Genomic DNA, 15,837 nt, shown 5'->3' on the forward strand with positions numbered 1-15,837 from the left:
CATTACACAGCCTGTAGGCAAGTCTGTAGGACATTCCTTGATTAATGATGGACATGGCACAGTGGGCGGCGCCACCCCTGGGCAGGTGGTCCTGACTTGTATAAGAAAGCAGGATGAGTGAGAGAGCCATGGGGAGCAGGCCAGTGAGCAGCATCCCTCCATGGCTTCCCCTGATGATGGACTGCTGCAGCCGGTAAGCCAAATAAGCCCTTTTCTGCCCGGTTGTTTCTGGTCCTGATGCTTTATCATAGTGACAGTGTCTTAGTTAGGGTTTCTATTGCTGTCAGGAGACAACATGGCCATGTCAACGCATAGAAAGGAAAACGTTTAATTGAGGTGGCGGCGTACAGTTTCAGAGCTTCAGTCCATTGTCATCATGGTGGGACATGGTGCCGTGCAGGCAGACATGGTACTAGAGAAGGAGCTGAGAGTCCTACATCTTGCAGGCAACAGGAAGTGGGTGGTCTCACTGGGCGTGACTTGAGCATATATGAGACCTCAAAGCCCACTCGCTCAGTGACACGCTTCTCCATCAAGGCCACACCTACTCCAACAAATCGACATCCCCTAATAGTGCCACTTCCTTTGGGGGCCATTTTCTTTCAAACCACCACAGACAGAAGCCTAAAACAATGCCAGCTGGGGACCATTCTTCATCCTCAGAGGAGGAAACAGGCAAGAGAGGGAAGATTGGCTGCCCAAAGTCATGTAAGTGGCAGCATTTAATAAACATCTACTACATGCTAAGGTTGAGGTTAGGCATGGGCAGTAGTAGAGATCAAGGGAGCTGTAATCACTGGGTCCCGACCCTGGCCACACTTGAGAGTCACCTGTGGGGAGCGATCCCAGCACCAGGAGGCTGAGGTGGGAAGAGAGCAAGATCAAGCATAGCCTGAGCTACATAACAGACCTTCTATCAGAAACAAGAGTAAGAACAATCCTAGGGTCAGCCCACCCCACTGCACAGAGACATCAGCCCTCCTCCCCTCCCACAGATTCAGACATCAGCCCTCCCCTCCCACAGATTCAGATATCAGCCCTCCCCTCCCACAGATCTGGACATCAGTCCTCCCCTCCCACAGATTCAGACATCAGCCCCGGCCCCCTCCACAGACCCAGTCTTAGTCTGAGGATGGACCTCGGCATGGAGATGCTTTTCTTTCCTTTTTCCTCCCTCCCCGCCTTTCTCTCCCTCCCCCTTGCTTGTGCTATGCTCCTGTGGTGAAAGGCAAAGGGAATTTTAACAGGCTCCAAGTGGCTCTGATGTGCAGCCACACTGACAGCCACTGGCCTAAGTGACAAGACAGACGGAAACACAGTAAAGACCAATAAATAGCTGGAACTTGTGATTGGCAGGGAATGAGCAGGAGGCTGAGAAGCTGCAGGGTGCATCTGCAGGAAGTGAGGTCACACTGCAGAGCTTGGTTCCAGGGGCAGAAAGCACAAGGCATAGGCTGTCCTGTGTAGGAGAGCCACGGATGTGCTGGGATGTGCTGGGATGTGCTGGGAGATGCCCGGCTCTGCAGCGCCGCCAAACGCTGCCATGGTGCCTGTCTAGCAGGTGCTCTCAGTCTGTAGCCTGAAATAGTTCTCCTTGTTCCTCTACTCCAAACAACCTCCCCCAAGTGCACACTGCTCGAAAATGCCCCAGCAGTCAGCTCTGTGATCCACCTACTTAGAGAAGAGTCGGTGGAGTGCAGAGGAACAGGTGAATTGTCCCGTAATGGAGACAGTCAAACGGACTCAGGGAGTCTGATGCCTGGCTGTGGGAAGCTTCCATCCAGCTCACCAGCCTCCGATGTTGACTACCCAGGACTGCCCCCATCTCCCTTGCATCAGGAAACTGAAGTACATAGGGCACCTGAGCGCTGGTGGGACACCGCCCCAGTCCAGCTCTTTCCTGTGGAGCTGTGTAGCTCAGTGGAGACCCCATCCTTCAGTTTAGATGATGGACCAGCTCAGTCCCCACCAAGCAATCAAAGGAATCTGTTACTCATTGCTTCAGTTCCTACTGCGTGAACCCAGTTACTATAGCAACCGAATGTGCTTCTTTATCACTGGAGGGAAGGCTTTAATTTTGTATTTAAAGAGTTTGGCCAGATAGTCATGTTGCCATGACTCGGGCTGTCGGATCGCAGTTAGGAGCAGACAGACGCCTTGGAATGGCCATAGATCTGTCTTTCTAATTGATGGATCTGGTCTGGGAAAACCCAGGCTGCACTGCACTGAGAGAAGGGGAGGCTCCCTTGGTGATGTGCTGGAATCTTTCCCTGTTCCCAGGTGACTCCTGATGAGAGGCGCGCCGCCAGGTGTTCTCATGGCGGCCTCTACTTCCCCTGCTGACCTTCATCATCAGGCCTTGCTTGGCGGTTTTGCTCTATTCCCAACAGACAGCAGGCCTTTAACACATTTGCCTTTAACACATTAACACATGGGTTATGAGTTTCACATTCGTTATGGCCCTTGTGTGGTCCCGGGACAGGAAGAGGGGGAAGCTGAGGCTCAGTGACATTGGAGTCTGGTCCCCGCCACAGCCACCTCTTTTACCTCTCAGTGCAAGCATGCAAGGCCTGCTAGCATGTCTGGAACTTGATCCTGTAGCATGCAAATGTCACAGGCAGACACTAAAAGCAAGAAGCACTCCCCCACCGCCCCCCCTACACACTGTCTACATCATGTGACTCACCTGCTTGCCTTCTATTTGTATCTGGTGTGCCAGAGACTATTTGACTCTCAGGATTTATTCCTGGAGGCCTCAGGCCCAAGCAGCGTGAGTCTTCTCTTCCTCCTTGGATGGAGTGACTCGTGGGAAGGCAGCGGAGAAGGCTGAAGGCCTGTGGTGGGGCCCAGACCTTGGAGGAGGTGGAGGCAGTCTGATGCAGGCAGAAGCGGCAGGGAAGGAGGCTTAGTTCATCTAACCTTTGGCCAGCCCTCAACACATAGTGCGGCCAACTTTTCTCCTTTGTGGATGCTGGATTTGAGGTTAAACTCATCTTTCCCCAGCTCCTGCCACAGCATCGGCGTCTTCCCCTCCCAGGCTGACTGTTCCCTGGCCTTCCTGAACTGGCCATCCAAGGCAGGATTCAGGGGTCGCTCTCCGTTCACGATGCACGAGTGGATGCCTGCCCTCCGAGGCTCTCTGCCCCAGAGCGCCAGCTGAGTTAGGCCACAAGACCTCCACCCTAGCTCTTCATTAAAGGCCGGCAGCTCCCATCCTGGAAGGCAGCAGCTCCCTAGGGCTCTGGGCAGGATTCATGGGGGTGCATGGCAGCGGGTGGCAGCCAGGGAGGTACATGGGGTGTGATGGGTACCTCCACTGTCCTGGCTATCGCCTCGGCCTTAGGCAGGCCCCAGTGGCTTGGGACCTTCAAGGCTCCTCTCTGTTCAGAGAAGACTGAGTCTGTTGAAAGGCGAAAGTGCAGTTCCTGAACAGTCATCAAGCACCGTGGGACCCCATAGTGGGACTTCCTTGGGGACAAAGGCTGGGCCTTCCCCACATAATCTCAGCTGAGTACAGGCAAGGCAGATATCCAGGGAATGACTGCTGGAGTGGGTTCTCATGACCTGGCCCCAGGATTCAGAGCTTTGAAGAAGGTTGGTACTGGAAAGAAATGGAGATATAGCTGAACCCAGTCATCATTGTTTGGAAAGACCAAGATACTAACCTTTGTAAGGCTAAAAGATAGCAGTCATAGCTAATATTAACAATAGCTAATAGTTACCACTATGCTCATAATAGCTAATAGTGTGATAGGTGTTAGGCGGGGTTCACTGTACCTCGGGCATACCATTGTGCACGATACATGCAATGTGCCCATGGTAGCCTCTCTGGCTTGCTTGCAACAGATGTCGCATCCCCAGATGAGAGTGGAGGGGCAGCGAGGTCCAGTAACGCACTCAGGGTTACTGAACTGGTTAGTACTGGGCTCAGGAGCCGTGCAGTGGATGTTCTATGCATGGCTCAAGAGTGTAGGAGGGACAGCAGACACTTCCTGCCCCTTCTGGGTTGGGGTCAGGAACCTGGCTGCCCTGTGAGCCCCATGATTCAGGAGACACCCCTCTTCATCAAGCCACACTTGCTGAGACTCAGAGATGTGGGGTTTTTGTTTTTGCTTTTTCTCTTTTAAACACAAAAGCACTCTTAATCCCCCTTAGCATAAAATAACACACAGAGGCCGGATCCTTCACGCTGGAAGGGAGCTTGGCAGGGCATAGCAGAAAGAGACTGACCCATCGCTTGCCCCTCCCGCTGTCCTCCTCCAGCCAAGCTCTCTGCTCTTAGGATTTGTGGGAGTTGTCCACACACCAAACATGAACACCAAAGGGATGCTTTGCAGTTTAACCCAGCTCTAACACTCTATTGGAAGTTGGCATTCGATGCCACTGGCTACTGGCCTGGTTCTTCAGCTCTGGCCCCACTTCCAAAGCCCACACGGGGCTGACTGACCAGCTGTGAGTTGGGGCTCCTGTGACCTGGGCCCTGGGTTTGATTTATCTGCTGGACCCAGGTGAAACACTTGCACAATTCTTCTTCAGGATGCTTCAGAGAATCCTGTTAGCAACAAGCTGGACTGGACTCCCAGGGCAGGAGAGTGGGAAGCGCACGGAGCCCCTGGGGCTTCTATGGGCGTGCCGCCTTCCAGGTACCTCCGTGTGTCCCGCTATCTAGAACTCTCCAAACCTTGGCCTTGGGTTTTGCAGAAGCTCACTGTGTGGCACACTTGATGAAATCTTTTGCCACTGATGCCACCCTGGGGAGGGTGGGACTGATAGCCATTCTCTTCCTAGCTCCCATCCCAACGTTGGCCAGTGCTCCCCAAGCAATCACAGCATGGTCATTCAGTCATGACACAGGCATTCAGGAGATTTTGACTGTGCTGGCGACGGGGCTTAGTGACAAACAACACTGTGTGAAGCCCTGGGCTTCAACTCCAGCACTAAATAATATAGACAGGTGTAAACACCTTTAACCCAGCACTTAGGAGAGGCAGAAGCAAGTATATCTCTGTGAGTTCAAGGCCAGCCTAGTCCACATAACAAAACTCAGGACTGCCAGAGCTACACAGTGAAATCCTGTCTCAAAACAAAACAAAACAAAACATAATAGCGCCCCCAAAGACTCATTATTTTTAAAGCTCATTGTGTGTGGGGTATGGGGTGTGTGTGTTGTGTGTGTTTGTATTTGTGTGTGTGTGTGTGTGTGTATGTGTATGTGTGTGATGTGTACATATGTGTCTATATGCATGTGGTGGTGGTGGTGGTGGTGGTGGTGGTGGTGTGTGTGTGTTGCTGGGGATCAAACCCAGTGTCTTGTGCATGCTCTGCTGCACCCCAGTCCTCTCCTGGGGTTTTAGTAGCTCGTGCCTCAGCCAAGTTGAAGACCAAATGTATTGTTTCTGATTATAAATCTCAATATCCAGCTTGTCATGCTGGCTTATTGTAATCCCAGCAATGGAAAGGTTGAGGCAGGAGGATTTCCATGAGTTTGAGGCTAGCTGGCTACAGGGTGAGACCTTGTCTGAAACAGACAGACAGACAGGCAGACAGACATGATGGTATCCTAGGAAGCAACTTCCAGAGGAGGAGTGCAAGGTGCTGAGAGTGGGCGTCTTAGCCAAGATATCCAGCCGACCCAGGCAGGTCTCCACTCTCTACTGGGGCACTCACCACAGCTGGAAGTCCAGCCTGCCCCGAGGTGTTCAGGCTAATGGAACCCCCATTAGCGTCTTCTGGGACATTCCTGCTCACCTGTCCTGGCCACACTAACGCACTCTCTGCTCCTCCAGCTCTTTGTGATCGACAATGGTGCAGATGACTGGCGGATAGCCATGACCTACGAGCGCATCCTCTACATCAGCCTGGAGATGCTGGTGTGTGCCATCCACCCCATTCCTGGAGAGTACAAGTTCTTCTGGACCGCACGCCTGGCCTTCTCCTATACCCCTTCTCGGGCAGAGGCTGATGTGGACATCATCCTGTCCATCCCCATGTTCCTGCGCCTGTACCTGATCGCCCGAGTCATGCTGCTACACAGCAAACTCTTCACTGATGCCTCATCCCGAAGCATTGGGGCCCTCAACAAGATCAATTTCAACACCAGATTCGTCATGAAGACACTCATGACCATCTGCCCTGGCACGGTGCTGCTGGTGTTCAGCATCTCTCTGTGGATCATCGCCGCCTGGACCGTGCGAGTCTGTGAAAGGTATTCCAGGGGGCCTCTGAACTCGGAACAGGGAAGGGAGGAGGGGCAGGGAGGTCCAGGTCTAAGGGCTGATGGAGGAGGCAGGAATGTTCTCACATACTTCAAAGGAGGAAATAGGAATGAGAAGAGGGCAGAGCTGGCTTAGGATGTTGGAACACTGGAACCCAGGTAAGCTGGAAAAATACACAGAACTGACTTTTGTTCTTTCTTTTAGAGCAGTGTGTCAAGGCCTTCTGGTTATATCTTCACCAGAAGTATTACCAATTTACAAGGTTTTTCATGCTCTCCTCTTGGAGATTAATGATGCTTGCTGATGTTTAAAAAGCTCTAAGAAGTCCTGCAATGTAATGAAGCCTGTTCATTTTTGTTTAGTTCAAATTTCCTCATATAATTATTTGTGGTGATATATTGTGTACCCTAATAAAACTTGCCTGAAGATCAGAGAATAGAACAAGTCACTAGATTAAACATAGAGGCCAAGGAGTGGTGGCACACACCTTTAATCTTAGCACTCGGGAGGCAGAGGCAGAGATTCAGATGGATCTGGATCTGTGTGAGTTTAAAGCCACCCTGGACTACATGAGATTGACTCAGTCTAGGAGAGAAACAGAGCCAGGCAGTGGTGGCACACACCTTTAATCCCAGCACTTGAGATCTCATGTCTTTGCTTGGGAAGCATACACACCTTTAATCCCAGGAAGTGAGAAAGATATATAAGGCATGAGGAGACAGGTGTAGCTAGAGTTTACCTGCCTGGCCCACAGTCAGGATAAATCTCTGCCACCCGCCAGTCCCACAACCATTCAGACCCGACCAAGTAAACACAGAGACTTATATTGGTTACAAACTGTATGGCCGTGGCAGGTTTCTTGCTAACTGTTCTTACAGCTTAAATTAATCCATTTCCATTAATCTATACCTTGCCACATGGCTCGTGGCTTACCGGCATCTTCACATGCGACTTGTCATCATGGCGGCTGGCAGTGTCTCCCCGACTCAGCCTTCCACTTCCCAGCTCTATTCTCCTCCTTGTCCCGCCTATACTTCCTGCCTGGCCACGGGCCAATCAGTGATTTATTTATTGACCAATCAGTAACACATTTGACATACAGACCATCCCACAGCAGACAGGAACTAAAGGCTTTTCGGTAGAAGCTTTGCTTTCAGCTAGAGACTCTTTCAGGCTGAGGAGTTGTTGAGGTAAGAGGTGGTGGCTGTGGCTTGCTCTGCTTCTCTGATCACCACACAATATATCACCACAATTATTTTGCCCACAGATCTTTTTTTTTTTTTTTTCAATCACACATCACTACTAATACGTCTCTGCTCAAGGTTCGGTCCACAAATTGACAGTATCGGCCTCATTGGGGGGCTTGTTAGAATACAAGGCCTTAACCCCAGAATTACTGACTCAGCACTGGCCTTCTAGAAGCTTCTCACCATGATTCATATGCACTTTAAAGTTGGAGAATCATGATGCTGGTGAAATAGATTCAGGAAAGATTTTTAGGGGGCTGGTGATTCAGACCAAGGACGTCGGGAAGGAACTGTGGCCTCCCTGAGACCCAGGGCTCTGTAGTGACCAGCCAGTTCTCAGAACAGTCACCCCTGTGGCTCCCCATTAGGACCGATACTACCTCCCTCCTCCACCCCTCAGGCCCTGTTGGAGACACCTGTCTTTCTCAAGCTGACGCCGTATCTCATTCTAATCATATCTCACATACAGAGTCCAAATCTAGGCAAGGGCTCTGGAGTCTGCCCGAGAAGCTGTAGCTTCCTCATTTTAAAGTAAAAGTCACTTGAAATGGAATAAAGCCATGCTCCTGGGGGTACTTGAAATGGAATAAAGCCATGCTCCAGGGGTAGAGAGCTTCTCTGTGTGGGAAGGCACGGAGAAAATCCGTGCTGCTTACACAGACCCCGGTAGCTGTCCTTAATACATCAGTACTTACGGCTGGCTGGCAGCTCTTCCATGTGCCCACATCTGAGCAGATATAAAACAGGACAGAGAACTCTAGCAGAGTTAGCTTGAGTAGGCTCACATGGGAGCCATGAACTAAATTTCCCACTGTCTTTGGGGTGTTCAGTCTCTGAGTATGGCTTTCAGATTTCAGACTGAGACGTTGTGCTGCCCAGAACATGGTCCTTAGAATGAGAGGGGCAGCCTCTGAGAACGAGGCTGTGACTGTCCATTTTGGGGGACTCTGCTAGAGAGCCCAAAGCCACAAAGCCACACCACTCGGCTCTCTAAAGCCCTACCCTAGCTCAGCAGCTGAGCTTCTTCTCCAAGCAGGGATCCATACTAAACATTTCCTCTGGAACCTTCTCTGGCAAATACATTCCCGTGACAGGGAAAGGAGTGCTCTGTCTGCTTCCAACCCCAAACCCCTCATGAGACTGTTGTGTTGTTTATTTGAGACAGGGTGGTCCAGGCTGGCCTTGAACTTGTGACCCCTCTGTTTCCATATTCCCTCCTCCTGCTTCCTCCTGCCGGGATGACAGGTGTGTGCCACCATGCTGGCTGTCACGTGGGACTCTCTGCTGAGGAATACCAGTCCCTCTGCCTCCCTGAGCTTCAACAATGAATGAAGGAGAATGACGCCTACTGCATGGAGTTATTGTTTAAGTCAAGCAAAGCCACCCTTGCAAGCTGTACCTTGCCATGCGATGGCAGTCAGTTAATGGCATGCATCGCACAGTCCCGGGTAACTCAGGGACTTGGTGGTTGCCTTCTTTATAACCAGAAGAGACAGACTCCTACCAAATGCCCACTGATACTCATCCTGCTTTCCTTTCTAATCTTCAGAGGCCAAGATTGCCAACAGTGATAATTGAATTTGTATAGCCCTTGGGGGCACTTCAGGTTTTCCATGTTTGTGCCCCTTGTCTGGCATGCATTTCAGACGAACAGACAGCCTGAACATAACAACCAGATACCTACCAGGGAGCTGCATTGCTTATTGAAACTGTCACAAGTATGGCAACTTATTTATTCATTTTCAGAAGTCTTTGCATCATAGTTGCTATTTAATACCCTCCAAAGCTCCCAGGTCCGGGTTGGGTTAGTCTGGTTAGACAAGGTTTGCTTGCATCAAGATGCACGAGGCTGGGTTAGCCTGAGTTAGCCCAGGCTAAACAAGAGCAGCCATTGTCGAGCTAGGTTAGCCTGTGCTGCTACGGAATTCCCAGCTGCTTCTCCGCAGGCGTGGCTCAAGAGCCCCAGCTGAAGATCCAGGAAACAAAGGGAGGCAGCCCCTGCCGTAGCCTGGCCTCTAGGAATAGGCTTTGTGATCACAGGCTTTGGGGTGGGTTAGATGTGTGGTACCCAGCACAGGGGCAGTGCCCTGGCTCCTGCTTCTCCTCTGCTGGCTCTGTATCTCACGCTCCATGATATCCCAGCCTAACCCAGACCCGAGGAGCCCTGACTGTCCTCACGTTGGGGTTGGCTGCTGGAAAGTAGCTGGTTTGAGGTCACAGGGCTCCCAAGTGTGCAGCGAGAATGCAAGCCTGATTTCTGCCCCAAACTTCAAATTTATCTTGTCAACCCAGGCTGGATCCCGCAGGGACAGGAAATTGTGCTCCAGACTGTCCTAGTCATTCCCCCAGCCTGAGGTCTGAGGGCCACTGTGGTGACACAAAAAAATGCCAGACTTGCTGTTTGGTCTTCTCTGATGTCAGTGTCCTCGATCACTCTGCCGTGCCATTTCCAGGGCCGACTTCATGTCCAGTGAAGTCCGCATGTGTGTGCATACATGCATGTATGCCTGTGCAACTGTGTGTGTGTGTGTGTGTGTGTGTGTGTGTGTGTGTGTGTACTGGGCGTGCTCATGGGTACGTGTGTGGGTGTGCACGTACATTTGTGTGTGCCTGTGTGTGTGCATTGGATATTAGAGTGCCCGTGCTCCATCCTCTGTTGACTGGGGCACTCGCCGCCTTCACCTGGCTGTGAAAATGCCATCTCTCAAGGGAGCTGCCTGACTCAGGGTCACACCCCTTACTCAGGGGTGGCAGGAACCCACTGACTGTCAGGGGAGTTTACAGAGCCCTTTACCTCCTAGAGCATAACTCTCTAGGGCCATCTAGGGGTCCCTAAGGGATCACCTGGGGTTTCTGTTACCATTGCACCCCGCCTAGCCTGTGCCCTGCTTCTCGTGTTGATCCTGAGAGCCCCCCCCATCCCCAAATTTCTGTCCCTACATGTCATGATCTTTGACTCTTGCCCAGAGTCTGATCTATAGGGCCGTGAAAGCATGCACAGAACTCATGTAATCAGGCAGAACTCTCTTACAATGGCCAACCAGTTCCTTTCAGAGCTGTAGGTGACCCTGTGCTTCCCAAGGTCAAACCATAAGAATGACTGGCTGAGACATTGAGACAGGGAGACTGGAGAGTTGGACCAGAGTGGGAGAGGGATATGGGAAAGATGGCCTTGATGCCTCTCAGTTTGATCTGATGGTGACTCTGTCACCTTTGGTTAGAGAGGGTAAGTGACTTGTCGAGGGCATTAAGCACCACGACGGGTTCTAGAACCTGTTTTGGCTGCTGCCACCCAGACCATGGTTTGCATATGGTCCAGGTGGCTTCTGTCAGCTGAACTTGTCTCTAGCTGTATGCACACACTTCTGAAGTTGCTATGGAAATCCCTCTTCAGCAAGATGCGTTTTAGAAGTCATTTCTCCTATCTGGAGTTGGCTTTTATGGGCCAATAAATGTTCTTGCATCTCCTGCCAAGGGCAGACAGGCGTTAATAATGGTGCAGAGGAGCCCTGTGCTGGGAGAGCAACACCTGGTTGCCGGGAGGGCGGTGGCAACCTCGGCTTGTTTTGCCGGGACCCCAGAGAGGCATTACACACCACTGCCTCTGACAGTGCCTGACAGTTGCAGCACTCAGCAGTCTCCAGGATTCTCTTGGCTGCATGCCCACCTCCCACAGGCCTCCCAGGGCCACCCCAGGAACCTCCTCATTAAACACTGTCAAATGCCAAGCAGCATTAGAAAGGGAACAGTGGAGGCCCCAGGTCCCAGGGCATCAGGCCGGGGAAGTCGGCTTTCCCTGCACACCCTGAGCAACTCTGGCAGCCCACACGTGTGTGTTTGTCTCCTTGAGAGGAGCAGAAAGGCCTCCAACAGCACTGGCAAACACAGGCTGTGTCTTGCTTCCAAGCAAACCCTCCCCACCCTCTTAAAAGGCTGGACCCCTCTGGGCTCTTCCGCTCTGAGGCTCCACAGTCTATATGACTCCCTGCAGGTTGTCGGCCTCAGGGTCTCAGGCCTGTCAGCAGGCGTTTGATTTTGACTATGTGAATCTGAATTTTTTTCATACAGATATTTTAATGAAGAGTTTGATTCTAGAGATCTGGCCTATAGAGCCAGAGAGAATCAGGCCGTTCTGGGGTTGGGGTTACAGCTCAGGGAAAATACTTGCCTAGCATGCATGAGGCCCTTAGTTGATCCCCAGAACTGTGAAGGAGGAGGAAGAAGAGGAGGAGGAGGGACCAACCTATACTCTTGTTCTCTGTTAGTGACTAGTGAAGCTCCGAGGCAGGAGCAGAAGGGAACAGAGGGCCTACGGCTTTGACTTGAAGAGAGCAGTATGGAGCTTGTCTGCAGGATGAAGCTCATTGCAGGGAGTCCAGGAAGTCCCTACGCTGAACTGAGCTGAGAAGAGCTTGAAAGCGCAGGGCTCAGGACTGAGGTTGTGAGGAGCCCTTCAGTGGGGTACAGATTCTAGTATGAACCTGGTGCAAAAATCCCATGGGGGACTGTGTGGAAAATGATAAGAGCTTCTAGCCATAGCTATTTTATCGAAGATAACCAAAGCTTGTATTCAATATACAAGTGTTCAACTTATTATATGTATATACATACATATATATGTACATATATGCACATACATGCACACATAAAGGAGAGCAGCGTATGCTCAACATTTTTTACTGTTGGAAGTCTGTGATTTTAAATGTTTGTAAATGGATGGTTGAGGGAGTCAGAGGATGGACCAGAAAGCACAGCACTGGATGAAGCTCTCTTCTGGTCTTGCCTCTAGCTGGAGAAACGAGAAGTTGGTCTTCTGTAAGGCAGGAGTCAGTCAAGGTGGTCCTGCTGCCCAGCCAGGTCCTGCGGGGACCTGCTGCAGCATCACGGAGGAGAAGAAGGAGGATGCAAAAGGATGCTAATGATGGGAAACCCGAAGCACTCTTAGGAGACTAGCTATGCCTTGCAGTGCAAGAAAAGAACAGTCTCTGTGTGAGGAAGACGGCAGAAAAGGAATAGAAACACATCTGGTTCACATGCTCAAAGTTCCTGAAAATCAAAATTGCTTTTCTAAAGGGGAAAATCCGCATTTGTGATGCTTTTTTTAAAAAGTAGAATATAGAGGGCCAATGTTAAAGCTTTCTCAGAGGGCCAGTGAGAGGGCTGAGTAGATAAGGGTACTTACTGCCAAGCCTGGTGACCTGAGTTAGTGCCCCAGAACTGATGTGGTGGGATGAGAACCAGCTCTCACAGGTGTCCTCTGACCTTCATGGGCGGTGGCACTTGTCCTTCCTCCACAAAGAAACAACAAATAAATAGTTTCCAAAGTTGTTTCAGAATCTAGAAGAGGTGAGTGAAAGGACCATTAGCCCAGAGATGGAGGCTGTCAAATCCAGGTTTGGACAAAAGTATAATCAAAGATGTACAGGGAGAAAAGTTTTCCAGAATTGTCATGGGTAACAGATACTCAGGCGGGGCAAATAAAAAACACTACCTTCTTTCCAATCAGAAGGGCGATAGGAACTACCTCTAGATATTACTTTTTCTGGAACTGGGTTAAATCATACAGTTAGCCACCTGAGAGTCCCATGAACAACACAGCTGTGTTTTCCTCAGATCCACTGCATTTTAAGAGTCAGTAGAACATCTTGACAGGGTTTGCAGTTGTGTGACCCACTCTGTCATTTGAAGAAAGGAAAAAAGACTAACAATTAAGATCTTAATAACAGACTGATGTGAAAGCCAGAGAGGTGGACAGAGGTATACTGTACAAAACGAAATAAAGACATTTGTGCATGGTTGCCAAACCGAATTTTAATATCAAAGGAAAAGTAGTTTCTACGGAGTAGGTGCATGAAATAAAAACAGTAATTCAACAATAATTAGGGGACTGCAAATCGTTAGAAGTTTAAAATGGGAGGGCTTGAGGGGTTTAGTTAAAAACATGTTGAATCCATCATCTGATGTAGAGAATTTTAATCCCTAACACTTAAACTCAGTAATCAGAAAAATATAGTTGAAATCATAATTTAAACGTTAAGGTTACCACAAGTAGGATTTAAAAATGAGGATTTGCCGGGCGGTGGTGGCGCACGCCTTTAATCCCAGCACTCGGGAGGCAGAGCCAGGCGGATCTCTGTGAGTTCGAGGCCAGCCTGGGCTACCAAGTGAGTTCCAGGAAAGGCGCAAAGCTACACAGAGAAACCCTGTCTCGAAAAACCAAAAAAAAAAAAAAAAAAAAAAAAAAAAAAAAAAAAAAAAAAATGAGGATTTATTTATTTAATTTTATTTTATGTGTGTCTGTGCAGTGTCCATGGAGGCCAGAAGAGGGCATCAGATTTACTGGAACCGGAGTCACAGACAGTTGTGAGCTGCCTCTTGGGTGCTGGGAATCAAACCTGGTCCTCTGGAAGAACAGCCAGTGTGCTCTTAACCTCTGAGCTACCTCTCTGGCTCCCACAAGTAGGACTTTAAAACCGTACAATAAGGATAACAGTAGCATCAGCTATGAGCTGTCCCCCACCCCCTAAATTGGTACCTCACCAGTGTGAGGCCTGGGGACTGCGACATTCCCATTTCACACAGGATGAAGCTGAGTCACGAGGTGGTTAAGCAACTGCACTTTCCAAATATTGGGTCCCATTAAGTTAAGACAGAAGAAACAAGGACTTGGGACCGGAAAATGTAAGAGCAGAATCGCAAAACCCAATGAGAGAGAACCAAATCTAAAATTTATAATGATCAACATTAGTTGAGTTTGCCTCACTTTGATGAGATTTCAAAGCAAAAGCTGTTTTCATGCTATTTTAAGAAGAGGAAGCTAAAGCAAAGGGACCCAGAAAAAAGTAAGAGTGAAGAGTTATTATGTCAATGCAAAGCAGAGGGCAACGGAGCCAGGCTGACTGCACAGCTCAAATTGTTATGTGCTTCAAAGGAGCCATTTAACATTCTAGATAAAGGGGGCTGGAGAGGTGGCTCATCAATTCAGAGCACTGGCTGCTCTTCCAGAGAACCGGGGTTCCATTCCCAGTACTCCAGTTCCAAGATCTCTGACTTCCTCTTCTGGCTTTTGCAGGCACCAGACTCACAAGCGGTGCATGGCCGTGCATGCAAGTAAAACACCAATACACACGAAACAAAATAAAATAGTAGTGATGAAAGAAAAGATGAGGTTGAAAATCTGGGGGCTGGAGCGATGGCGTGGTGGTAAAGCTTGTCATGTAAGCTGAGGACCAGGTTGGATCCCCAGAACCCATGTAAAAGCCCGGTGGGTATGATAGCCCACTTGTAATCTCATCGCTCAGGAAGTAGAGACAGGATCTCCCCGGCAAGCTGGCTAGACAGATGAGCCAAAACGGCAAGTTCCAAGTTTACTGAGAGACCCTGCCTCAATATATAAGGTGGAGAAGGATTGAGGAAGACATCCAGCATCAGCTTTGGGCCTCCATATTTACACATGCACCCCCCCCCCCACGCACACTCATACATACACACATATAAAAAAATAAGAAAGAAAACCTGAAATACTAAAGTTTTGATGGAGAACTATGTACTCAAATGAAAAGTACTCTTCACAGTTTTCATTGTTAAAAAGTGAAGGAGGACGGAGAGATGGCTCAGTGGTTAAGAGCACTTGCTGCTCTTCCAGAATCCTAGATTCAAATCCCAGCACCCACATGGCAGCTCACAATCATTCATAACTCTGACACCCTCGTCTGGCCTCTGTGGACACCGCACACATGTGGTGCATTGACATGCACACAGGCAAAACACTGATACGTTTTTAAAAAAATAAATACATATTTTTTTAAAGTGAAGAAGGAAGCCAGGTATTGTAGTACATGTCTATGTACATGCTTCAGGAGGCTGAGGCAGGAGGATTGCCTTTAGTTTTTGGCCAGGGTTGCATATTGAGTACCAGGGTTATATACCAAGATCATGTCTCAAAAGGCCAAGAAAAGGAGATGAAGAAGGAAAAGAAACTATTTTAATTAGAAGATGAAACAAACCTTAGATGGAAAGCAGAATAAATTTATAATGAAGAAACAGGAACTAATGAATATTAAAAACAGGATTTACAAATCTGAAAGTTACCAAATTTAATCAATTTTTGCTGTATTGGAAAACAAAATTAGAAATTTTAAGGGAAAATAACGAGTGATTCACAGGACATTTTAATCAATAAATGAAAACAGCTTGACTCTCACAAGAGAAGTCATAGGGGGACTTTCTCTATGGATACTAAAATGTATTATAAAACAGAGAGTCATTAAGTCCCTTGGGCATTACTCATTACTAAAGAAACCAGTAGCGATAGATCAATGAATCGTAATGGAGAACCCTGAAATACATCCTGGTGTGAAAACCCAATCATGGAG

At 49.2% G+C, this 15,837-nt stretch overlaps 1 protein-coding gene across 4 annotated transcripts in view; it reads left to right on the forward strand.

The window, feature by feature from the left end:
* Kcnn3 (potassium calcium-activated channel subfamily N member 3) overlaps window positions 1-15,837 on the forward strand; it is a 146,827-nt gene that overhangs the window by 83,230 nt on the left and 47,760 nt on the right. For all 4 annotated transcript variants that reach the window (XM_052732071.1, XM_052732072.1, XM_052732073.1 and 1 more), the window contains one exon: window positions 5,787-6,205. In XM_052732071.1, the coding sequence (XP_052588031.1) occupies window positions 5,787-6,205 (419 nt within the window). The remainder of the gene's footprint in view (window positions 1-5,786; window positions 6,206-15,837) is intronic.

Source organism: Peromyscus californicus, unplaced genomic scaffold, assembly GCF_007827085.1.
Source record: "Peromyscus californicus insignis strain IS unplaced genomic scaffold, ASM782708v3 Scaffold_9__1_contigs__length_137607984, whole genome shotgun sequence".
Classification (NCBI taxonomy): Eukaryota; Metazoa; Chordata; class Mammalia; order Rodentia; family Cricetidae; genus Peromyscus; species Peromyscus californicus.